Source organism: Nomia melanderi, chromosome 6 (genome assembly GCF_051020985.1).
Source record: "Nomia melanderi isolate GNS246 chromosome 6, iyNomMela1, whole genome shotgun sequence".
Lineage (NCBI taxonomy): Eukaryota > Metazoa > Arthropoda > Insecta > Hymenoptera > Halictidae > Nomia > Nomia melanderi.
This window is the reverse complement of record NC_135004.1, coordinates 1,330,211-1,355,835: the sequence shown is the minus strand read 5'-3', so window position 1 is coordinate 1,355,835 and position 25,625 is coordinate 1,330,211. Positions and strand designations below refer to the sequence as shown.

Here is a 25,625-nt window from a genome sequence, read left to right as displayed (position 1 = left end):
CATTAATAACGTAGCGGTCTGTTCTTCCTTGTATTATGTGTAATTTTCATCCGCAATTATGCGGACAATTGTAACATCATTATAGCGATATAGTTAATTCGTTTCTTTCTCTATTTACGTCTCGTTAATCTAACAATCTACAATGGTATTTTTTGGGTTTCGACACATTTGCAATCGATTCTATATAGACATATACAGAAAAGAGAGGACATATAAAGAAAGGTATTAGAGGGATAAGGGGGTGATGAACATTTTTTCCGTGCGGCCTATTCAAACGCGTTTTACGCCAATTCGGTTCCTCGGTACTTCGCTAAGGCACTTAAAAGACTGAGAAGAAGTATCTCGTGCCTGTCACGGGGTATTCAACGTGACAGAGACGACACGCTCCAATGTCTTTTTCACCCTACGACGATCCAGCCCTCCTTATTTTCTTTCTTTCCCTTCCACATTCGCACAACGAAGAGCTCAACGTGAAATATTCACGATGAGAATCGAATACTTTATCAAAAAATGAATCGAAAGTTCAGATTTTGAAGCGGAGTTGAGGCCTTCGACACTTGTACAATTTTTAGGACTTGAGCTGCTTTCACGCGAGACACTCGGTATCCGGAGAATCATTCGAGGGATGCGTTTGAATATTTTTTCCACCCTTCGCAGTTACAAGTCGACTGATAATAAGATTTCTAAAATTGAAACTCGTTTAATTAAATAGAAATTGGAAGGACACGATTTATTATAGCGATTTCAATCTGCCTTTTTTGCTTTTCTTGTATACCCTATAGACCCAATCGAGATTGATTTGACACACCGACGTAGATATGAATGTCCACCCACAAGCAAAGAATCGTGCGATCCGTACATGGCTAACGCAACAGTTGAAGCATTAACATTAAATGGTTTTCATTCTCTCATTTATTTAACAAACGATTCTTACATTTCATCGTATCAATATATCTGTATTGGTAGGGACTACATATTATTCACGTTTAACGCAGCAACAAAATCATCAAGACTCGTTAAATTACGTTTTTCCCTTGCATCTTCGCTGGCGAAACGTGCTGGCACAGTTTGGCGGGGAGAAACTCCGACACCCTGTACATCCAGGAACCGTCGATGGATACCGAGTGTCCGGGGTTAAGAAACTCTTAACCCTAGAAAGACTGGGAGGACACGATTATTAAAAAATTTTCGAAAATTCGTTACTTTCATGGCATAAGGGTCAATTTATGCCTTCAAGATCGGATTTCGGAGGATCTTTTTCGGTTTAGCGAAGATATTCATTCTCGACGAACTGAAACTAGGAAAAAGAACGGTCACGCGGACGCGTACGATCATCTTCAGTCTCGATGCTTAGGTCTTTCTAGGGTCAAACACCGTGCAATCCTTCGAAAACCTATTCTTCAGCTTCGCGGAGGCTCGCGATTTTCGTTCAGGGTTCAACAAACAACGATCAAAGAACCGTGTCTCGCGTGCGTGTCGCGTACACCGTAAGAATGAAACGTGAAACGGTTCACGCTATAATCTCTGAACTTCGGCAGGATCGATCGGCTTCGATCAGTTCCGATCGACCAACCGACCGACCAACCGCGACGGAATTTCTCCGTCGATTTCGCGCGTCGAAAGTTCACACGTAGAAAGTACCGAATGGAAAGGCAGCATAATTTCCAAAGATTACCACAACGTCTACAGATATGAATTGTCTCCCGACAGCGTTCTCTCGTCTCGTACCCTGTGTATTCGTTTCGATTTAGACACAATCGTTCTCTCTCGCTTCGCGACAATGACAGGAAATTTTATTATATATATATATAATATATATCTTTTTTTGTTTAATTATTCATTTCGTATTATTTACACAACGGAACGGTACACGACATTTATCTGTGCCTCTAAGCTACTGTACAACAAGATCCACGAAACGCTAGGCTCCTACGCGAGAAGAGTTCAATCGCGAACACGGTGAGTGCGGTCTAACATTACCGAATCCGGTAATTTCACCGATGCTACACGCGACTTTTGTCACAGAACAGAACGGAAGCAGACGTGAACGCGTTACGCAACGTTACAAACGCGCCTGATTAAAACGAGTTCAAACCACCTTCGAACATGTTCGATGGGCATGAACTGTTATCTTTGCGATCGTTTGTTTCTCGAAACAATGGAAACATTGAAACAAAAGTGTTTCAGCAAACGATATTAACGTTGTCGCGACCGTGCTGACCGGTCGAGCGCGTTTTTCGATTATTCCTGCGAGTGCTCGCTTGTTCTTGATTCACGAAGGAAGCTCGTAGAAGAACAAGCCAGCGGTGAAGGAATCAAGCCGCCTCGATCGGTGTGTTCGAACTCTTAAAATTGATCTTATTGAGTTGTGTTTGGTCTCTGTTTAAGCGCTTCTCCTTAATTCGATTCGCCGGGAATGCGTCGGCTCATTTGCCAAGCTTCTCGAACATGATCAGCTTCTCCTTGAAGCTCTTCGTGTCGGTGGACACTTCGGAGATGTTCCCGTTCAGCATGTTCTGTAGGTCCTCGTCGTTCTTGCTGACGAGCAGGTTGTCGAAGATCATCTTGTTGTCCTCCTGCTTGGCGACCGGTGAGGTGGGCTGCGAACCGGTGATCGGTTTCTTCTTCGGGTAGATCGAGCCGCGCTGGTTGTTCCCGTTGTCCGCCATTCTGGTGACTATCGTGATAGCCAACAGCTGGTGGATGTCGATGTTCTCTTTTGAATCCGACGATTGACGCCAGTAGAACTTGTCCGGCGAGATCAGCGACCTGGAGTCCTCGGTTCCGTCTGCTACGGAGATCTGTTCTGTGTCGACGATGTTCTTGTTGCTCCAAGAATCCTATTCAAAAAGAAAAAGATACTTTTTAGATTCCTGTTCGCGTCGAATACGGAAAATCAGTAATATCCTGTAAATATCGTATAATAAACGGCACCGTCGTGCAATTGTTGTACAGAGTGGTACTTGAAAAGTCAAACTGATTGTCAGTCGAGTCTCGTGTTGTTTGTAGTTGTTATTATAATAATATTAGTTTTGTTAATTAGTGCTTTTTGAAACATTGTACATACTTAGCCTACAATACACTTTATCATATTGTATTTTGATACTTAATCGTATCTCCACAGTTCTAATCGAACAGTGTTCTTCTTTAACAGATAATTCAATCAGAAACCCTGCAGACGACATTATAACATCACGAACCGTAAAGCTACTCACGTTCTTTTCACGTCTATCCGAAACTGTGTCGGCGGATTCCTCTTGCTTCCTATCTTGGTCCAAGTCCCTCTCCAAGCTATCAAGAGTCTCCGTGCTCTCGGAAGATTTGTTTCTCCTCTCGGAGTCCAAAGTGTCTGTGCTACCCAGCTCCGAGCTCTCGGACGACTTCTGGAGCCTGGACGGCTTCCTGACCGGCACCGGTCTCTTCTCCTCTTCCTGCTCATCGGCGGGCACGATGTCCACGTAACTGGTGCTCGGTATTCTCTTCGGTGTCCTCCTGATCCTCCTGTTCTCCAGCCTGTCCTCCATCTCCAGGTTATCGGAACTCTCGGACGACATCCTCTTTGACGATCTCCTGCAGACCTCCCCGAAGCAACCATCCCTCGCGTTCTCCTCCTCGTCTTTGGCCTCGCTAACCTCGTTCATGTCGAAACTCTCCGACGATTTCGAGATGCTCTTCGACAGCCTCCTACCCCTGGCTAGATTGATGTCGGATCCGCTGCTCCTCTTCTGCAGCTCTTGGACCGTGTCCGGCCCAGTCTGCAGCGTTTGCTCGAGGATGTCGAAGTTCTCCGACGATTTTGATATGTTCTTCGACGATCTACGCCCGCGGAATTCGAAGCTGCTCCTCCTGCGCTCGATCGACTCGTCGCTGGTGAGCGTCTCGATCGCCTCCAGGCTGTCCGAGGACTTGGACACGCGGTCGGTCGACTTCGAGATCGGGTTCAGCAGCCTCCTGACCACCGGCTTGGACTCCTCGTATTCCATCAGCATGTCGAAACCCTCGGTCGACTTGGAGAACCAGCTGGAGGCTACTTCCAGGCTGTCCGGGGATTTCGACAGCCGGTTAGAGGACCTCCTGCGCGGCAGTTTCGACTCCAGCTCCTCGAACATCTCCGTGCCCTTCTGCATGCGATTCGAGGGCTTTCTGGTGACCTGTTTAGCCTCTGGCTGCTCCTCGTTCGTGTCCACGCTGGTTCCCGACGCGCTGATCGCGTCCAGGCTGTCGGGAGACAGCGACGCGAGGCTTGGAGGCTTCCTGGGCAGCTTCGATTCCAGCTCCTCGAAGATGTCCGAGTTACGCGACAGCCGGCTCGACGATTTCCGGGTGACGGCCACGGTTTTCGGCTCCGAGGGCGATGATGCGTTGCTTGTCACGCTCGATGGCTGCTGATCCATGCTGTCCAACGAGTCCTCCGTGATCGTCGTTATCGTCGACGTGGACGTGTTCGCCGTCTGCGGGGCCATGCGCCTCGGCGGCCTTCGATTCTTCGGCCGCACAGAAATCCGGTGATGGGCCGCCGTGTGGTTCAAGCTCGCGCTTTCTAGCTGTGCTGTTGGACGAAGACAACATCGGGTCAGTGTGTCGCTCAGGCGCTTCGTTTAATGGATAATTTGATTAGCCGGTTGCGTTAACGCTCGCATTACCGAGGTACTCTTTTCAAATGTAAATGCTATCTTAGTTAAGTATGGAGTACAATGGACTCTCGTATAACGCAGGGGTTAAATTCCGAGTTATAAGATACCCCCATATAGGGGGATATGTTGTCGGACGAATTTTTTGCAAGTTCAAACATCTCTGAATTGTAACTGTTGTACAATGTTTAAAAAATTAATTTTTAAATTCTTCAATTTTTCAGGTTTTCAAATTTTCGAGCGATTAAACCATGGACTATTCAAGCGATGCTCGTTTGAACTTATTTCTTGATATTTCCGATAGTGAAGAAATGTTAAGCCGTGAAGTGCATATTTTTCTCTTAATTAGAAGTTGGATAAAGATATTTTCCTCTCATTATCTTTAAATGTATGTATGCTTGCGCGTAATACTCAGCAGTTCGCACTGTATAAGTAGTATTCGCAATTTTTTCGCCGCGTTATAGGGGAGTCCACCGTAATGCATTCAAGTGACACGTTTAATCCTAATCGTACCACGTGTTTTTATAACGAATCATACCATGATGTGACACTCAGTCACTCATGAGAATGAAAGGAATGATTAAAATGTTATTGTTTTTGTTTATTGGGTCCAAATTTTAAAAGCGCAAAAAAACTTTTGCAAATGCAATGTGAGACAATAAAAAAATTTAGGTAAAAAGTTCAAACGAGACTCAAAGTCATTTCGTGGTCCCATTAGGATTAATGGTCTTTAAAATCATAATGATTCGCGGTTCGATGATCGCTAATACTTACGTAAGTCTTCTTTGGCCACGGGAGCAACTCGATCAACCGACTCCTTCGGTGATCTCGGGTTCTATGAAAAAAATCAGTATGTTACAATTAGCTCTAGCATCGCTCGACTCGCGGACCAGTTCTATATGTTGCCAACGACTCGGTACAGTTTCAAGGGAGAGGGTAGTTGGACCGTTCATCGGTTGTTCATTATTCTTCAAAAGGTTTGACACAAAAATTGAGTATTGATCGTGCATTGTTCTGTGATGAATACTTTGAACCAATATGTCGGCTGTTCTATGAAAAAAAGTATAAAACTACCAAGTTAACCCTTTGCGGACGAATGTCGACATTTCGGCAAGATGAAATGTTCATGTTTCGAAGACTAAGTCGCAAACAAATGATTTAATTACTCAAACACCAAGAAATCAACACATAGTTTCTGTTTTTCCTATCATTTAAGTAACTGATATATAATTTAGCATCATCTACTGAAGATTTCGTATATTTCAAACAATCTTCATCCGCAAAGGGTTAAGACATTACTTCTAGAAATTAGCAATATCTCTTAATATCTTCAAGAATGCTTATTTTTGAGACATTTCTACATGATATACAAAACAACTGCAAGTTATTTAACAGATTAATTTCGAGATTTGTCCGATAATGCGAGTTGCGATCGCGATCTCGTTCTTTTTTGTGCCGGACTTTGTATCCCCGCGGCGCGGGCGTTCGAAGCGCGCCGCGTCGGTTCTAACGGTATTAAACCGCGATCGAGGCAGGCGGCCAGTTAACCGCGATCGTTCGTAAACCGGTTGCAGGTGCCGCCGCCGCCTCGAAAGACACTTCTTCGGCCGGGAAAGGTTTCGTTTGTGCTACCGCGTGCTCCCCCCGCGGCCCGCAACCGGTCCTTGTTATCGCTCGTCGCGTAATTCGCGCACGGCGGACTACTATTGCTCGCACGCCTGTCCCGCCGGAATTATCTTGACCGACTGGCGACGAATCGCACCGGCCGGCCGTTCCGCTGATAAACTTCACTTTCGACGATTTACTCGCTGAAACGCGAGATTGCCCGATACCCGAACCGGGCTAGACACCACTTAGGGACCAGTGTATTATATTTAGTAACTGGAATATATGTAGCTGTCGTGTTTATTTTAGGAAAGGATCAACATTTTTGCTACTTCGTTTTCTATACGAGTCACTTATCAACGCTGGAACTACCCGACAGGCTTTTCTAGTTTCTTTCTGTAGACTAAAAGAGTGTATGTATTCGCATTTCAATTGACTTGTAATTTAATTTGCATATGATTAAATTTCTTTAGTAATTTCTTAGAGAAACATCTGTTCTTTTCATTAGTTGTGAAAGTAGAATTGGGGAATGGAGATTCTGGCCTATCTGGTAGTTCCAGTGTTAACGATGTACAGCTTAATTATTGGTAAAATCGAATTAAGGGTAGTAAGAATTTGATTCGATTAACGTTGATCGGAGGGTCTGCATTTCGATACTGATTATTAGGTCTGGCCGTGACTCCCCGGTTACAATCAGAATCCTTAGAATCATACGAATCATACGAAACCGTAAAATATTGAAAACTCGATTAGCTGATCCATTTTGCCATTGTGGTCTATACCTGTCTCGTGACGTCAGTCGTGCATCTTCTGCAGACCGCACTGCAGTGTGCGAATAAAAACTTAATCGTATAAATTCAAAGAATGTGGTAGATCATGGTAAACAAGACTATAGCGGCTCTTTGTTTATCTCCAAAGGTGCAGATACACTGGCAAGAAACCTGAAACAGTTTTTTCGAATAGCGACTCTCGTGACGCATGTAGACGTCAAGAAATGCAGAACCGAAAAATAACTGTTCCAGAACCAATACAGAATCAATATACCTAATAACAATTACGACTTTGTTTCATCTTCCGTAACTGTTTCAGTCAGAACCGGTACACAATAGTTTCAAACACGTATTTTCGAAACACATTCAATTCCTGGTTGCTAACAATGGTACAGGATAATTCTGGAGGAGATAACCACACACGACAGATGGCCAGTCCAATTACTTTGCACAAACAATTGATACAATTACAATTATAGTCGATGTTTCCCTTTTTGTAGTTTTCAATTGATTAATTCAATTCGTTAATTCATTTTAATGTATCAAACTTCAGTTTGTAATTGTAATTATTCTTGATTATTCTAACAACGTGTCAGACTCGTGGTGAAGATTTGAAATAGAATTTAACCATCATAAGTATTACTTAATTTTTGTGTATACAAATTGAATAGTACTTTTCTGTTACGAATTATTATAGCTTAGAGCAAACGTAGATGTAGAATATACCTAGGATTTTTGTCCTTTTTCAATAAATTTTTAATTACAAAGTAGGTGTGTCGATCATAGTTGAGAAAGAAATCATAGGTCAACGAGTTAAATGCATTTCAATGAAAATATGGTTATCTCTCTTAGAATTGCTCTATATATGAGTCGCTCAAAAGCCAATGCGGTTAAGTCCATTTTCCGATATCTTCCGATTTTAGTAAATTTTAATAAAATAAACAATATTTTTTTAATCGCTAAAGGATTTCTTCGTTTCTTCATTTTTAGGTCAGAAAGCCCTTCTTTTTATAGCTTCCGAACAACTTGTGCAATAATTACAGAAGACAAAACGTTCATTTTCTCAATTTTTCTTTCCTAGATTCAACCACATTGGCTCCTGAGTGGTTCATATCTATATTAACCCTTCGTCTACTGTTGACGCCTAAAATTGTCGAAAATTTGCGCTTGTCATACTGTAGGCACTCAAAAATACTGCTCTACGGTACTATAGACATTTAAAAATATTGCTTGAAAAGTTTCGCCGTTCTCGGTGTGTATCCCGACTAAATTCCTATCGTGTAGTACAGTTGGTCTGTCTCAAAGTCTGTCGTAGTCAAAGAGTTAACACTAACCACACCGTCAAACGTGACTTAAAATTCCGTGTTTTTTTTTGTTCATTTAATTTCATATCAATTCCTGTATTGTCCGATTAATTAATTTTTCAATTTTCATTCTTCCTTTCGTTTCTGTTTATTTAAAACAAACGTATCATCTAATCTGTTTATCTCTATTTTGTAACCAGTTATTTGACTAGTTACAGTAGCAAAAATGCCGGTATGGTTAGTGTTAATCCTTTGCACTCCGAATGTCTTTAGCATTTTTTCCTCGATACCTCTGCATTATTACGATATTGTATTTGAAATGCATTCTAAAAAATAGTCAGTTTGTAGAGAGCGGTGTAAACGTTTCTTCTTACTAATAATATTGAAAATAATATAATAATAAAATCTAGTTTAAAAATATCTTGACAAAGAATCACACCTGTGAATAAAACTGATGTCGAGTCACGCTCGACGTAGGGGTGCAGAAGGTTAAGCGTTATAAGGAATAGGAGTCGTTACAGTTCAAACGACAAAACGTCCTGCCTGTTTACGAATATCGCTACGAGAGGAATACAGGAAGAAACCGGGATGACGATTCTATTCGTCGCTCGATCGATTACCTCGATCGTCTCGTCGGTCCGCGGACTCGCCTCCTTGATGACCGGCGGGATCCTCTGTCTCGCTTCCGGCTTCAAGCGTGGTCGATCCTCGATCCTGCACGAAGGCCTAACGGGCCCCATCGAGACATCCTCCGGTATATCCTATCATTGGACGGACAGACATCGGATCGTGAGGGGCCCGTGCACGTTACGATTTATCGCACGGTATCGCGGGTCGTTACGGCGAGCAGCAACGGTTGGCCGACGCCACATGCTCTACGATTGTATATACTTAGCCTGTTAACCGGGAATGACCACTGTACTGGTTGTGTTTACGTTCGCCCCCATCGTCAGTCGATTTCTAGCTTTCTTATGTGTTCATCGACATTTTTTTGCGTTCAGTTGCGTAGCATTCGTGTCGTAATGTCTCGGGAAATGGGTATGAAATTATAACTCCATCCGTCGTGGAGTAAACTGATCGAATCGTTATCGTCTTCCTTTGTTTTGCTCGTACCCAAGTGATCATCCGGTTAACAGGTTAAAGATGCGCTGATATGTGAGAATTGGTTAGTCCAATGTAATTTCTGCTCGTTCGAATTTGGAATTTTGCGTCCCGTTCCAATTAATTTTAATCAGTCAATTAATCCGGATACGCTATCAGCCGTGTCTAAATCATACCGATCATCGGTTCGATTACTTTGAACAACTCAAAATATTCTACATTGTCAATTATCAATTAAGATGTCAATGTTCGAAAGTACAAAGTTACACAAGAAAGACTATACAAGACATAAAAATACAAAACATTTAAAGTGTAACACTTTCTTATATCGTATACGAAAAAGAATGTTCCATCGAAATTCCAGGTTTCTAATCGTATTCTTAAAAAGCACCGTGTCGAAGCAGAATCGCGTGATAAATCGTAACGTGTCCCCGTATATAGCGGTCCCCTCGATCCGAGCAATGTCTAGGATCGACACGAACGATCGGCCACTCTATCACGTTCCTATTAGCCCGGGACGCTCAAGAGATCCGATCGATTACCTCGATCGTATCGGCTTCGACGCGCATTGGCTGCTGTTGCTGCTCTCTCTTCGCCGAATGGACTGCACGCCTGATCTCCGGCTTCGGCCGCGGCCGATCCTCCATTTTGCACGGTGGTCTTATCGATCCGAGTCCCCTGCTGCTCTCCACGGCCTTGTCCTTCCGGCCGGATTCAAACGTAATCATTTATTGCGCAATCCTCGACGATCATCGTCACCGAATCCGCGAGCGTTCTCCCGTAAACCGTGTTACACGATTGGGAACCGGGATTAGTCAGTGACGCGCGTCAAATCGCATTGAATTAGTATTTAACTGACTGCCTGATATCAAGGACTCCAATATGGCTGACACCGACGACTAAATTCGGTCTAGCTGATTCTAGTTTTGCGTTCTAATCGATTGTACAGAATTACTACTCAATTTTTAATTATCAATAATAAGTTACCAGTGAATTGTTAATTTTTATGAATCGATTCTTTGAAATTCTAGATTGAAACCTACGGTTAACCCCTTGGCTACTGTTGGTGTTTAAAGGCGTTTTAAAAATTTCGATGTCATGTTGGTACCACAGACGGCCATAAAATGTTATTCACAATAATTGCGGCAAAGTTCGCTTAGATCTGACGTAAGTGAACTCTAATTCAACGATTACATCTTCCGTTAGTTATGTATTATATACATATGATTGTTTTATATTGGTCCGATTTAGTTCAATTCAATGTTTTGAAGATTTCAATACATTTTCTTTGAAATACGCGTTGACGCAAAGTTCTGGCGTAGCCGAAGGGTTAAATCTTTTGCTAATAAAATATATAGTAATATATTTTACTATATTAATAAATAAACGTTGACAAGATATTCTTTGATGAAACGTTGAAAATACTATCGCAGCAGTCATTATACAATATACTTTCATCCAAGTACTAGGAAGTTAACACGTCGAATGCCGTGGGGGTCAGCGGTGACCCCCAACCAAATTGATTTATTCTAAACTATTCAATTAAACGATGATTATCTGCAAACATCTCTATATCACCAATATTTCACTCTGAGGTTCACGTCGACGTTATTTTATTCAACTACAGCTTAATATGACGCTCTGATTATTCATTCAAGAATACTTGGGATTCACTGAAATGGTACCTTTAAATGGTACAATTGTGTTACAAGTCAATATAGGAAAAATTGTTAAAATAAGTAGATGTTGCAATAACATCGAATGTCGAGTCTGACTCGACAGACGACTGCTAAAGGTTAATATTAACCGTTTGAGTCCCACGCGTCGCTTTCGCGCTCTTCAGATTTCTTCAGGTCGAAAAAAGCCAGCGCATTTGAACGATACGGACAGCTGACGGCGCGCTCACAATGTGACGAAACGCGCTCAACTTTTTAGACGCATGTACGTCACATCGTTACTTTTTTTACATATAAGTAATCGAAATAATACATTTTATATTTCGTTGCTACCTATTATAAATTAATATATATAATAGTATTAACATAGATTAAAACAAGCGCTGTCGCGCTGCTTGGCTTTTCTCGACACAGAATAAAAGGAGCGCTATCGCGCCGCTTGAATCTTTTCGCATTCCATTCAGAAAGCACTACTGCGCTGTTCGGCTTTTTTCGACTGTGTTTTTTCAAAAACCTCTGGTACTCAAACTGTTAAATTCTATCTATTTTGTGTATTTTGCTCTATGAAATCGTGTGACATTCAACGTGTTAATTAGGATAAAACGCTCACGGATTGGCGGATCGAACTGAAATAACGATAGAAGGATGACGATCTTTCGGAAGAGACTTAGCTCCCAGTGATCGGTTACCTCGATCACGTTAGCATCGCGCTCGATCTTCATCGTCTGGCTGATTTCCGGCTTGCTCCTGGACCGATCCTCGAACATCCGCCGGATCGAGCCGGGTATCTCGTACTCGACCTTCTCCTTGCACCCATAGACGCCGATGCTGATCTTCGCGGTGGTCTGTACGCTGGGGAAGCTCTTGCATCGCGGCGCGTCTTGTTTCGTGCGGTCGATCAGACGCCGCCTCTCGACTGGGTTCAGGTTCAGCTGCTCGATTATCGCCCGTATGTTCGACGAGATGCTGCCCTCGCGGTGCGACACCACCATCGTGACGATCCTACGTCCAACCTCGATGGTTGCACGCGATAGTTTCACACGGAACACCCGGGATCGTTCGATCTCCGTTCGGCGCGGCGCTTTCGCGGGACCGGCGTCGTCATAGGGCGACTGGGACTCGGGTTTCGTCGGTGGATAACTTTCTGCAAGCGTTTCGAACAGAGTTGAAGAGGAGCTTTGTGCTTCGAGGTCTCGAGCTAGTGACCCTTCTCAGGATTATAAGAAATTTGGATGCCGGCTTTGATGGCGGAGTTATTTGAATGTTTCGCTGCTTTCGTTTTAGTTACTATACTACTATATTTCTTTGTTATGTATCTTTATTCTTTATGTTTCTTTTTTCTTTTCCCCCGTTTTTTCTTATACTGTATAATATTCTCTCATTATTGCATTGTTCTATTATTATCGTAATATTTTTATAGTTTATTTTCTATATTGTATGTTTTATTATATTTTGTACATTTACCGACCGGAAAACTGACTTTGATCGCTTGGAATAGATTAAATAGGCGGTTACTATGTTTCGATGACAATTTTTACTTCTGATAGGATCTATCTATTAGTAGAATCGATCATTAATCCATAAGACTGAACTTGTACTGCTCTTGTAAAGAGTGTCTTGTTCCTATGATTCCTATTCAGTGGAACAACTACCGATGCACTATGAAAAGGTTACATCGTGCCGAACAAACAACTTGCGCGCCTCCCTAGTCGTCGAAGCCATTCAATTCACCGACGCAACGCTTCCTACCTCCTTGGCAAGGCACTTTCAAGCGTTAAACGCAGATTACCTGCTCGGCCGATCAGCGAGAAGCGTTCACCGAGGCCCACTAGCAAAACAATCCCCGTCCCTAATTGCGTTAGGGAATCTCGGCCGCTCGTCTACCCAGTTTTCGCAATTAGCGTATCGTTTTCTCAGGATTTCACGCCCGTCCCCCTTTCACAGGGCGACAAGGATCATCGGGAAGATTTTAATCATCCCACAACTAAAATTGTAACCAGCATTTCTCGACAAAAGTCACTAGAAGACAGAAACTCTTAGTAATCTCCAATAAGTTAAATGAAATTATAGATAATACTACACGGTATATCATCAAAATTCGCGAGTGGTTAATTTTTCTGCGTAACAATGTGCCCATATGAAATTAGCATCAAATATTTTAAATAGTATTCCTTAAACAGCATTAAGTGTAGCACCAAGTGAATACTACCGAAATTGAAACGATTTCTGATATGCTCGAAACAATTTTGTCCCAAATTTTGCGTATATTCCTGAGTTGCTCGAGTTGTATTAAGAAGAATCGAATTCGATGCGGCACCACCTTTCACTTTTCCTCGTCCTTAACAATATCACGTTTACTCGATTTCATGGCAGAGAACGCGGGACAACCGGCTGCGCGGGTAAAAGTCACGGGCACAATACGCTGCGTAATGTGTATCGCGTCGCGACAAGAGAAACGCGTTCTCTCGCGTTGTTTCGCGGAAACAATAGATAAGATCGCGCTGCGTTGCTCGCGGATAGGCCAGCCGAGCTGCGTGGCGGATTACGATTTCAAATTCGAGAGAAACTTCACGTTCGCTCGAGCCGTTGCATCGACGGTTTTTCAATTCCGGAATTGCCTAAAATGGGTCTTCACGGAACCGCTGCTCATTAACTAAGAATACATTAGCGTTTCATTTCAATCCTGCTCGCCCGTCGCGAAGTACGTTTGGGCATGAAAGTTTTGATTTGAAACTGGTACTATAAATATTTCATAAATTTGTAATGTTACGAAAAGAGAGACAGGCCTGACAATTTGGTTAGATTATTTTTGATGAAGTATGTCAGTTTGATTCGCAATTATAATATAATGGGAACGTTTGAACGAAAATCTTGAGAACATCTCGTGCAATAATAAAGCAACTGGAATATCTTCAAGAAGAAGTAATTAATAAATTTTCACTCGATTAATACAGTCTAGACTCTATGAAACTTTTCAAAGATCCATAAGTATCGATTCAATCCACTGTGAAATGTTTCAGAATTAAATTCCACGTGTACTCCTTATGATAAATACTTCGCGAAAAGTAAAACGATTCAGCTCAAGTACAACTTCTAACCCTTTGCGGGCGAAGATTGTGTAAAGCATACAGAACCTTTTGCAAACTCTGCTAAATTAGATACTGAATGCTTAAATCATAGAGAATAAGGGAATAAGGGAACTGTACTGATTTCTTGCTGTTCGAATAGTTCAATCACTTGTCTGCAACTTGGTATTCCGAACATGAAAGTTTGCTCTCGGCATAATGTCGACGTTCGTTCGCGGGTTAAAACTTGTTCCAATTACTTCTAAATTTGAACACAGATCACTGCTGATAGGGTTTCACAGAAATGCTTAGACGCCACGGACACTCGTAGTTGGTATTGGTAATGAAAGCCTACTGACGCGAAGCCTCGCAGGCAGCGAGACGTTGAACAAACTACGATGAGCGCAGGATTACGAAAACAGAGGACGAAACCGCCATATACGATCGGTTAGTACCATTATTAAATGGCCAAGGTTTCGGAGTCGGCTAGCACGTTCATCCGGAGAATATTTCCCAAGCCAGAACCAGGCCAAAGACATGCCCACGTCGATCGCCCACGATGTTTACCCAATCCTCCGAGAATCCTCCGCGATTAACAGTTGCGAATGTTCCCGCAGCCGCAAATGCGGTTGCGAGGTCGCGGACCGGCATCGCGTGCAATTATAAACGGGTGTAACAGCAATGGAGGCACGAAAAAGGAGACTTCGAAAGCGGGATAAGGTCCCTGACAACGCTCGGGACTCGGAGACATGGATTGAGTCATTCGTTCGACAGTGATTGACTCGATGAAACGAGAATGTAAAAGACTTCGATGGAATGGAAGGTTATAAAGGAATCATTAATCATAGTAATAAATGTAGAAAAACAAAATCGATTATTTTGGAGCTAAACATTGAAGGCACGAAAGAAGTGGCGTTGATCATTTTGATGTGTGAACAGTTCGATTGAATAGCAACCATTTAATTGAGAATTAACGTGTTGACTCTATCTAGTGTGATCAGTATCAGAGAATATCTCTTTTGTTTTGTGCTGAATGTCTCTTTTATTATTCTAGCGATATAATTCATTTTGTAATTTTTCGTGTTGATGAAGTTATCTGAACAAACGAAAATCGTATGCATCGAATATTTCGAACACTTCAAACATTCCGATAACTGTTACACATTCTGACGGTCGAAATACGACCGTATGCAACTTGTTACTTTAATTAGCGCGGTTTTCTAGATAAAAATTCGTGTACAACGCGACCTGACATTCTCGTGCGATAGGATTGTAATTTGCTGATTGAACCTACATTTCACTGCAGTACCGTTTGCTAGAAGACATAGAAACTCTTGGGTTATCCACGATCAGCAATTCACAACGCACCAAACCGATCCACATCACGTACAAACTTCCCCCGGAGTCTGCGAGGTGACGGAAGCTTAAAAGAGACATTTCCCTACGGAAAATCCGACCTTTCCAGTTTCTGCTCCATCAAATAAATTACTTCGATTCCGCAGGAATTTTTTAAAGGTGTCGCCGGGGTAATTAACGCGATGGATTAAAAGTCAACCGTGTTCGTTCTGAACTGCCGTAGCAGGAATTACCAGTTCCGACTATGTATCTGCTGTCAGACGGAAAAATCGCAGCGCCATAAAAGAGCATAAAGCGATCAAAAGGTGAAGCAGTTGTTCACATTACGGACTCGACAGTCTATATTTAGCGAGTGACCGGCTTAAAATGTATCTACAGTACGAATTCAACCCCTATATTAGCAATCAAAATGTTTGCTTTAGTTTAAATCTCAGTATTACGATATTTTAAGCAAATATTCTATTTTCAAGGTATAAATCGATGTGAGTGTGCTGAGAAAATACATTTTTTTCTAAATTTTTACAACGATGACAGAGCATACAGAAATGCGGGTACCCGCTTGCCCACGCGAGGGTAAAACTACACAGATGAAAGGAATGGGTTTGAAATCAATTCTGACTCATCGGAATCTTTAATGTGGTAACTGTTAACCACATACAACTTGTAATTTCATTACGTGTTGCTACTCGCAACTGTTAATCAGGATTCACTGTAGTCACACCAATTTAAATTATACATTACTAATAATTGAACATTCTAACCAAATCAACAATTATAAATACAATAGAACTATATTTTACCCAACTCCAATAACAATTGCAACAACCTTCTCAGCAACACAGTAACTAGAATATTAAGATTTGTCATAGAAATTAACCTCTCAACTCATTCGCTGTCACAGAGATCAAGGACACCTTGTCTTCGGTGCCGAAAACAATAACAATAAATAAGTTAATCGGTGCTAAACGAACCTGGTTTATACTGTAATAACTAGATCACAGTGCAGCGTAACAATTACGTTACCAAATAATCGATAATCGAGCAGCTCAGAAGCCAATACGGTGAAGTCCATTTTCTGATATTTCCTGATTTCTGTAAATTTTAATAGAATAAATATTCTTCCTAGTTATTAAACAATTTACCCGTTACTTCGTTTTCTCTAGGTCAGACATCACTTCCTTTTATAGCTTCTGAATATATTGTATAAAAATTTCAGAAGCCGAAACATGAATTTTCTCAATTCTTACTTCCCGGATTTATGAGCTTCTAAGCGACGTAATCAGTCATCCCCATTGATCATCGCTACGAAACGAGAAGCGACACACGAAACCCTAAGATTCTCTAACATGCTAACATGCTAAAGGGTTAAACGCATAAAACAGCGATACGGTTGTTCGAGCGGGCACCGTGTGCACGCGCAACACCTTCGATTATTGCGAAACCGGCCGGCGTCGTTTCTGCGGCCGGTCACACCTATGCGCCGCGGCCGCACCACCTGTGCCTGATCTGTCCTGCTTGCATTCCAGCCGGATATGTACGTGGGCACCCGGCGGAAATTGCGGAACGCAATAATTTTCCGCGAGAGAGGAGAAAGTGACGTCGATGGCGGCGCGCGAGCGCGAGCGAAGAAAAGTCGAACAGCTTGCGCAACCGCGGAACCGTTCAACGGGGCCTGCGATCGTTCCGCGACGTCGCGAACGGAACTACGTTTCCCTTTTCCCTTTCCCGATCCTTATTTTCCCTCGTCAAGATCGAACACTGAAACTCGGAACATCGAACATCGAAACCGTCTTTCGAGCGCAATCCACCGTTGATCGTTCGCAGCCTGATTGCCACCGTGAATCAGCTGATGGGATTAACGAGGCAGACAGGCTGTTACCTTTTTCACAAACCGGATGAGTCAGTAGTCTCGTTTCCGTGGGCACGTTCACCCGACATCTTAGACGGGTGGCTCAAGGATTCCTTTTTCTATATCGAGCGACGCATCGAACTTTACCTTGATATCCTTGTTCGATTTCTGACGGTGGGTATGGAGACTGCTGTCTATTCCAGTCGATTCGATGTGGGAGCTATGACAATGTGGATCTTTCACGTTCTTCTTTCGCAGCTGAAGTTGTGTTAGTTTTCGAAGTGTTAAACAGTGTTTCTCCTGTTTGGCGATTTTCCAAATAGATTTGGAACTGTAACTGTTAACCCCCTGTGCTGAAGCCTTGGCAGTTGAGGGTCAGCAGTTGTAACAGCGAGTAGCGAAATGGTAATCATCATGGATTTACTATCTTCGCGAAGACTGTAAAGAGCTGTATCCAAATGGATCTTAGACACGAGTCTTTCAAGGTAAAATTCGGTTGGAAATTTCCATCGGAAGCCTAACTTGTTAGAAGACGAGGGGTCTAAATTGCAGCCGATCGATAGGACTGAATCACTGAGAAACGTCACTGAGCAGTACCTCGCTAGTGAATTAAAATACGATAAAAACTAATTTACAAGTAGATATGTAATAGTATACCGTACTTAGCTACCGATACCAATGTATTTACACTTGATGCCTTTCTGTTCGCGAATGAAACGTGGGTTAGACGATTGATTTAGCTGGAAACAACTGAAATTCGACGCGTTCCGAGTAGGGGTTGTAAACGTACTGACCTACGGGCGAACGCGCACGAAAGCCACCCGATAAATCAGACCGCGTAGCAGCCGCAGACACGAAAATTCGTTGCCCTGGTGATTATCGACCTAACGTAACCCCCCTTGCGAATGCTCGTTATCGCCAGACGATCTGGCGAATGATTCACCGGCCGGTCGTGGCACCAACGCACGCTGGAAATTGAGCGATGCTAGCACGATATCGTGCCAATGTTCCGTTTAAAGACCTGTTCAGCCCGCGTGGAGAATAGGCGCGATCGACAAGTGCCAGAGAATGTTACGCAAATCGACAGGCCATTCATTAGAATGGTTTTTAACCAGTTAATTGCGTTTCACAAGTGTACACGTCATTTTAAAACTCTAAACGGTGCTAACTTTTTCAACGATGGATTATCTATTTTACTTAGACAGACACGTAATTCTTTTTCGTTTCGTTTCAGTCTTTCGTTAGAACATATTGCAAGTGTATTTAGCCTGCATTTGACGAGTGTACAGTTCGTTATTTGATTTCATTGCGCGGGAAACAAGAGATTTTTAAAACAAAATTCCGCAGTTAACGAATTGAAGAGATCGTGAATGCTTTTCGAAGCCATTCTGGAGAATTGAAGATTTGTGCAGGAAGCAATAGTTTTAGTGATTAATTTATTAAAAAAAAAGTGCCAACATTACACGGTGTTCCCAGGCGGTCACCCATCCAAGTACTAACCGTGCCCGACGCTGCTTGACTTCAGTGATCGGACGAGAACTGGTATTTTACAGCGTGGTATGAACGTTGACGAAAACAGAGATTCGTGAATCAAAGAAAATTGTGCGAAGATTAATATTGGAATCATATTTGAAAAATCGTTATTTGTATATATTGGATACATATTGCATTAATCGCAATATGTAACACTCACTTTTGTTTTTCAAAGGGAAACAAAAGTAGATAATAACGAACGAATGATAGTACTCTAGTAATAGTAAGATTCTTCAATATATAAGGTATTAGGTTAGAATCAAAATACTTATTAACACGTTGAAAGCTGCACGATTTCATAGAGCAAACTACATAAAACGGAAAAAATATAATATTGAATTATTTGATTGATTTATATTATTATTATTGCGTGTTCGTCTACCTGAATGTCACCATATTAGGTGACACTATTTATAATATACAAATGTTTTCAAATAATCGTTGTTTAACATATTGAATGCCATGGGGGTCACCGGTGACCCCTGATCAAATCGAATTACTACAGTTCACTCAATTAAACGACGATTATATGAAAACATTTCTATATTATAAATAATGTTATCTACTATGATGACATCCAGCTAGATGAATGTGGACCAGTAATAATGCAATTCAATTAAATGATTTAATATTATATTTTTTCCATTTTATGTATTTCCCTTTATGAAATGGTACGGTGTTCAACGTGTTGAGTAATTCGATTCGGTTGGGGCTTATTGGAGATCCGCATGGCATTCAACATGTTAATGTTTCTTTCGAAGGAAAAAAAAATTGTGCCAACATTACACGGTGTTCCCAGGCGGTCACCCATCCAAGTACTAACCGTGCCCGACGCTGCTTGACTTCAGTGATCGGACGAGAACTGGTATTTTACAGCGTGGTATGAACGTTGACGAAAATAAGAAATGGCTGATCAGACACATGGATGAAAAGTGCATGTGATAATTCGCAGATTATTAAATGTTATGCGATTGGTAATCTGCAGACTAGTAAACGTTTAGAAATTAACCCTTTGCACTCGGTTTATTTTCAATATTGTTGAGTGGAAACTTCTATTTATTTTTAGGGAAATGAATATAAGTAATTTACCCTCATAGAATTCAACGTTTATACTATTATTACAACAAGATTTAATTTTTATAATATCTTAAAATGAGGTACTTTTTCAAATAATCTCCAATATTCTATAACAAATTTCTATTGCCAACTCAGACATGGCATATAAGAGCAAAAGGTTAAAAATCTGCAGATTAGGTAACACTAATCGTTACAAATGACCAGATTTAAAATTCTGCGTTTTCTATTCATCTAATTTTACATAAATTTGTATATTGTCCGATTAATTGGTATTTCAATTTTCATCCTTCCTTTTGTTTCTGTTTTCACTAAAAAAGATTTATCTAATTTGTTTATCTCTATTTTGTAGCTAGTTATTTGACTACTTACGGTAGGAAAAGTGCCGGTGTGGTTAGTGTTAATTTTCAGTGATTGAGAATCTACAGATTAGTAACTACTTCGCAATGAAGGATATGTAAGCGAATGACAAAACGTTTCCCGTTCTAGAACCATTCTGCAGAGATCTAGAGTAATTTTCGCGTGGCGAGGCTCACCACAGAGTGCATAACAACACCGATGCAACTTCTGCCAGAATCGGGTCCGTGTACAAGATGCATCTGCGCTCCACATCTCCTTGTAAAGATAGGATCGGGACCCGTTGAACGCGATCAAGATCGATTTCCACGTTGCTCACGACCCGTCGTCTATTTCCCTTGGCAGCCAGGCTGCCTGCCGGCCGGTCGGCCGATTCACCGTCGCTGTATCTTATTGTGCCATCATTCTAAATTTGCTTTATTGCCGGCGGTTCTCGCGAGAGCCTAGCGCCCGCGCGGCTCACCGTTACTTTTGCTCACGCGAGGCGAATCCACGCGATAACCGAACGTTTCCATGTTCCCCGGCGGCTTCCTAACTCGGGACTTCCTGGTTTCGCGGCGTGCAACTGATACGCACGGAAAATTGAATGGCTCACTTGCCAAATCGATTGAAGCCATTTTTTAATTTTTTTTTTTTTGAAGATTTCATCGTTGAAACGCTTCATTGGCTCTTGACTTTTCATATTAAACATAAGTGTCATTATTGCGTGTGACATAAGATAAAAATTCTATTACCTATGCGAAACTTGCGGTAATAATAACAATTACTTTGGAGTTATGCTATTTTGTACAGTTTACATATTCTTCAGAGTAAAGTTACACCGATAATAATGATTGTTTAATTTTATCTATAACCATTGTTTAACACGTTGTTCACCGGTCACGAGTTAACTCGTGTTCGCATTAGTATTGACTATTTCAATTTTTGAAGTGCAGGGCAGTGTAGAATATTGCAAAAGCAAAATGTTAAAATTTATTTAAAAGATATGCTCGAAGTTTCGTTTCAATTCATTACATACAAAAAAGATATATTGAAGCTTATTCAGATTGTTTCACTTTCGTACTTAATTACGGAATAATAACCGGTGACACGGCACAGCTTCTGCGTAAAACTGCCGGTCAACAATGTGTTAATTTGGGAAAGAGAAATTTTGAAAATTATTGTATAGCTCTTGCATCACTTTTCTCCAGCTTTTGTTTTACGAAGTTAATCGATTTGGCAAGTGCCATTAGTCTTCGCGCAAAGCCGATCGAAAATTGCTAAGCGACGCGATCGCGCTTCTTTCGTTTCAGCTCGGAAACTGAATTATGCTTCTCTATTTTCATGTGAGAGAATTCTAAATGGTGCGATCGATCTATTTTCCATTTCAAAGCATGTAATAAGAAAGATAAGAATAAATGATCAAAAAACAAATAAATATACTCAATTTAATACTTTTTAATAAATGGACAACAAAAAATATTGTTAACATATAGTTGCAGATTGCTGCTCGGATTATCACTGATCTTATTTGTTAATACGTATGTCTCTCTGGACTCTCTTCTCATGTCATCGAAGGGAGTAATTTGTAGTTAAATAAAATTATTTTCTATTTCCGGGTAAGTGTTCCATTTCTGTCTTCCCTATTCCTGTTGTCATCACCCTATGTTGCGTAAAAGTTGAGATGGTACAACGAATGAATCAATACAGGAAGTAACGAGGCAGCGAACAGTATTCGGTTGCATAAGGTGCACGGTCGTTGCGCCGCTGCAAGACGTAACTCATAAAATGGATAAAAGGAACGTGATATAATAAGATAAAAATGAGATTAAGCAAAACATACTGTGTCATGATGTAAAGGGAATCAGTTGGTATAAGAATAATTCTAGTGGAACTGTATCAAGCGTACACGGTAATACTTTTCTATAGAAACTCCGAAAGTGCATCTATAGAAGTTTCTATCGATCTACAATTCAATTTGCTGAGTATCGCAAGCCAAGTAATGCTAAAGTATTGCCAAGTATTTCCTAAGTATGGCTGAGTCGATTTCTTTAATAATTCTTCCGAAAATCATTTGTTATATTCCTAACAATTCGTTTCGATTAATGTTGATCCGAACCTTTGTATTTCTATTTTGATTATCAAAGTCTAGTGTTAACACCAGGTCTACGGACACTTAGTGTACACTGTATCGTTCCTAGAACAACAGGCGTTAATTTATACGGATCTCGGAAACTAAAGGTTCCAAAATAGAGAATTGGTGGGTTCCGTGAATCTAATGTTATCCTCTGGCATTAGAAAGATGTACCACGCACGTCGAGATGTTTCTGTTCCAAAATTGCTAATGGTATCTTATACACATCGATAGTCTTGTTGCATTATATATGTTACGGTAAATGTGATTATTCCGGTGATTATGTATAATTGTCGGTTATTATATATAATTACCATTAAGTTTGGTAAGTGTAATGAATTCTTGAATATTTATCAAATTAACCGGCAGGTTTATATAATTTCCAACTCGTAATTCATCGCGGATGTGATAAAAGTCCGTTACTGTTCGTTATTGGCGATCTTTGTCGATGTCGGATGCACTCTCTTTTTTTCTTACGCGGTTCCTTCGGCGAGCACCGAACGCGCACGTGTCGCGATCGGACTTTGTCAAAAAGTCTGGCAAACTTTGTAATTCGAAATGTTATAACAGTCTAATATGTCTAAATAAGTGAACTTAAAATATTTAATAATTTGTAGTAGTAGTAATAAACGTTATTTGGAAAAATGTTTTTTCTCTCTAGGGTATGGGTTTAGTTTGTTTTCGATATGTAACTGTTTTGTATAAGTTTTAATAATAAAATTATTTTCTCTACTTAGGTCGTTCATTTAACAAGACATGTCAGTCCCTTACTCAAATTTCGTTCAGGCTACGTCCGTGTGACTTAAAATAGCCATTTATTGAATTTTTAATTGTGAATTATAAAATATTGTTATTGGCGGTCTCTTGTGTCATAGTGTCCAGCGAAAAACTATCCTTCTGACTAGTAACTACTCAAAAATCTGCGCTGTATTCTACTGGCTCAATCGGTCAAGATATTTATCACATTCGCTATTACGAGTTGGGAATTATATAAACTCGCCGGTTAATTTGATAAATATTCAAGAATTCATCACATTTACCAAACTTAGTGGTGACTATATATAAAAACCGGCAATTATACATAATCACCGAATTAATCACATTTACCGTAACATATATATTAGATTCTTTTGAAATGTCTCACTCCACACAAAATTATTAGTAAACAAAATTAATGTACATATCTGTGTAAAACAGGTAAAAACGAAATTCTTCGCGCAACACTTTGCCAAACCTTTGAATTAATTTCCAGCGCAAGAGGTTAAAGGGCAGAATTATTAACGTTAGGTTTACTGACATTTATTGCACAGTTCATTCTACTTGACATAGTTTTCTAGTTCATTTTCCATCAAAATAGATAATCATTCATTTAGATCTTGGTTCAAACATAGATAACTACAATATACATTCGTCTAATTGCAACAATAGAAATCGGCGTTTGCTAAACATTTATCGAATAACATTTATAAAATTCGGTATGCGTCAAATTGACGCGTTTCGTAAGCGTAGCGTTGAAAGGCATAATTTCCCTGCGCGACGATCGCTCGATCGGCCATTTCCTGGCAGAGGCGACGGGGAAACCTCTCTCGACAGATTGTCGCGTGCGAGAAGACCCGGACGAGCTAATTCGCCGGTCGTTCTGGTTCGCGATCGCACGGCTCTCCGCGGAAATGGAAAGCAAAACGAATCGAACGCGCACGGGCAAAATTGAAACTGATATCATTAAGATGTTACTGCGCACGATGTTTCATTAGCGATAAATTTCCCTTTCAGACGCGAGCGACTCTGGGTTTCCCTTCGATTATGCCTGTGCACAGCGAAAGTTTATCGATCGTTCCTTTTCGTCGCTTTGTTTACTTTCATTACTTTTTAAGAGAACAGGAAAGAACCGTTTCTTGTTCGTCATTTGGTTTACTCGTTCGATCGAGCAGGGGATTGTCTGCGTTTCATTTATAAATTCGTTACGATGAAACAGAGAGATTTAATGTATACAACGAATACGAACGTCTTACGTAAGTTTTGTCGTTGGAATAGAATTGTCTCGTTCCGGCGAAAGAGAGCAGAATGACAAAAGTATCGGGCGCGATAACCCGAATCGAGGGATCGGCGTGCCAGAATTTCCAACAACGGCTTAACGAGCGGACTGCGTGTCAGCAGGATGTTGGAAATCTGGCACGCCACGCCGAGCGGCGTGCTCGCGTTTCCGTGGCATTGTCGTAAAACACCGGGAGGACGGAAAAGAGAGGGGAAAAAATACGCGGAAAGAGAGAGGAGGCGAAAATGATCCGCGGGTCGCGTGAAAATCCATCCACCGCGACGGATTGGGAGCGCGATTTCACTGCGAGCTACATTTTCTTTCCTGCGTTGTCGCTTCCATTCACAACCCCTGTAGAACGATTGAGATCTCTTATTCTAAACATTATTTAGAATGATGTTTGGAGAATAAACAATGACGGAGAAAGGGGGAATTGAATGGCAGAAGGAAAATATCGACTGTGATTAAAAGTAACTATCATCGTATGGACAGTGACTAAAAAGAACCACGATCATACTGACAGTGATTAAAGGTAACCATCATCGCGTCGACAGCGATTAAAAACAACCGAATCATGACGTTTGTACAATTTTCTCTTCCGACAGCTGGAAATCGGTAGTCCCCTGCAAATTCCCTTGGACTCGGCGGGAGTTGAACAAAGTTCAGACGAAAAAAGAGAAACGGGTGCTTTCTAATTTGTGTGTCCTATGGAACTTCATCATCCACCGATTGCGAAGGAAGTAATAAGAATCACACGTCGATGAATAAAGTCGAAACGGCTCTGAGTAATTGCTGTTCATCGTTCTTAGGCAGAATCTCGCTTCAATTATTCATAGTGGATCCACGCAGGTGGCGGCTCGACAAAAAGGAATCGGGGTCAGTCGAAATTAGTCGAAACGGAGAAAGGTGGCGGAGAGAGGAGGGAAGGAAATGGGTTAGATTCGCGTGCGACGCGCGATTACGTTTCCTTCTGTTTTATCTGCGACCTCGGTCACGCCGCTGTGCGGGCGCAGCGCAGCGCGGCGCGGCGCGTCCTCAAGAACTCGTTTCGAGCGAAAGAGAACTCGCTCCGCGGACCTCCGCGCAGCCGGAATACGACTCGAGGGGCTCGCCTAGTTCTCACGGCGAGCGTTTCGTCACATCTCGCGCGACCGCG

At 41.5% G+C, this 25,625-nt stretch overlaps 1 protein-coding gene and 2 non-coding genes across 19 annotated transcripts in view; all 3 read right to left on the bottom strand.

Moving 5' to 3' along the window:
- Positions 1-1,809: 1,809 nt before the first annotated feature.
- LOC116427642 (uncharacterized) overlaps positions 1,810-25,625 on the bottom strand; it is a 188,695-nt gene continuing 164,879 nt past the window's right edge. For 13 of the 17 annotated variants that reach the window (XM_076368136.1, XM_076368137.1, XM_076368134.1 and 10 more), the window contains 3 exons: positions 5,406-5,466; positions 3,216-4,549; positions 1,810-2,840 (listed from right to left, as the gene is read on the bottom strand). In XM_076368136.1, coding sequence (XP_076224251.1) covers positions 2,427-2,840; positions 3,216-4,549; positions 5,406-5,466 — 1,809 coding nt within the window. In that variant the 3' untranslated portion in view covers positions 1,810-2,426. Of the gene's footprint in view, positions 2,841-3,215; positions 4,550-5,405; positions 5,467-8,930; positions 9,072-9,953; positions 10,113-11,776; positions 12,232-25,625 lie in introns of all 17 variants that reach the window. The other 4 variants (XM_076368144.1, XM_076368139.1, XM_076368140.1 and 1 more) reach the window with 1 other exon arrangement.
- Positions 18,809-18,928, bottom strand: LOC116427711 (5S ribosomal RNA). Its single transcript, XR_004235147.1, has one exon. It is a non-coding gene; the product is annotated as a 5S ribosomal RNA (ribosomal RNA).
- Positions 19,665-19,784, bottom strand: LOC116427709 (5S ribosomal RNA). Its single transcript, XR_004235146.1, has one exon. It is a non-coding gene; the product is annotated as a 5S ribosomal RNA (ribosomal RNA).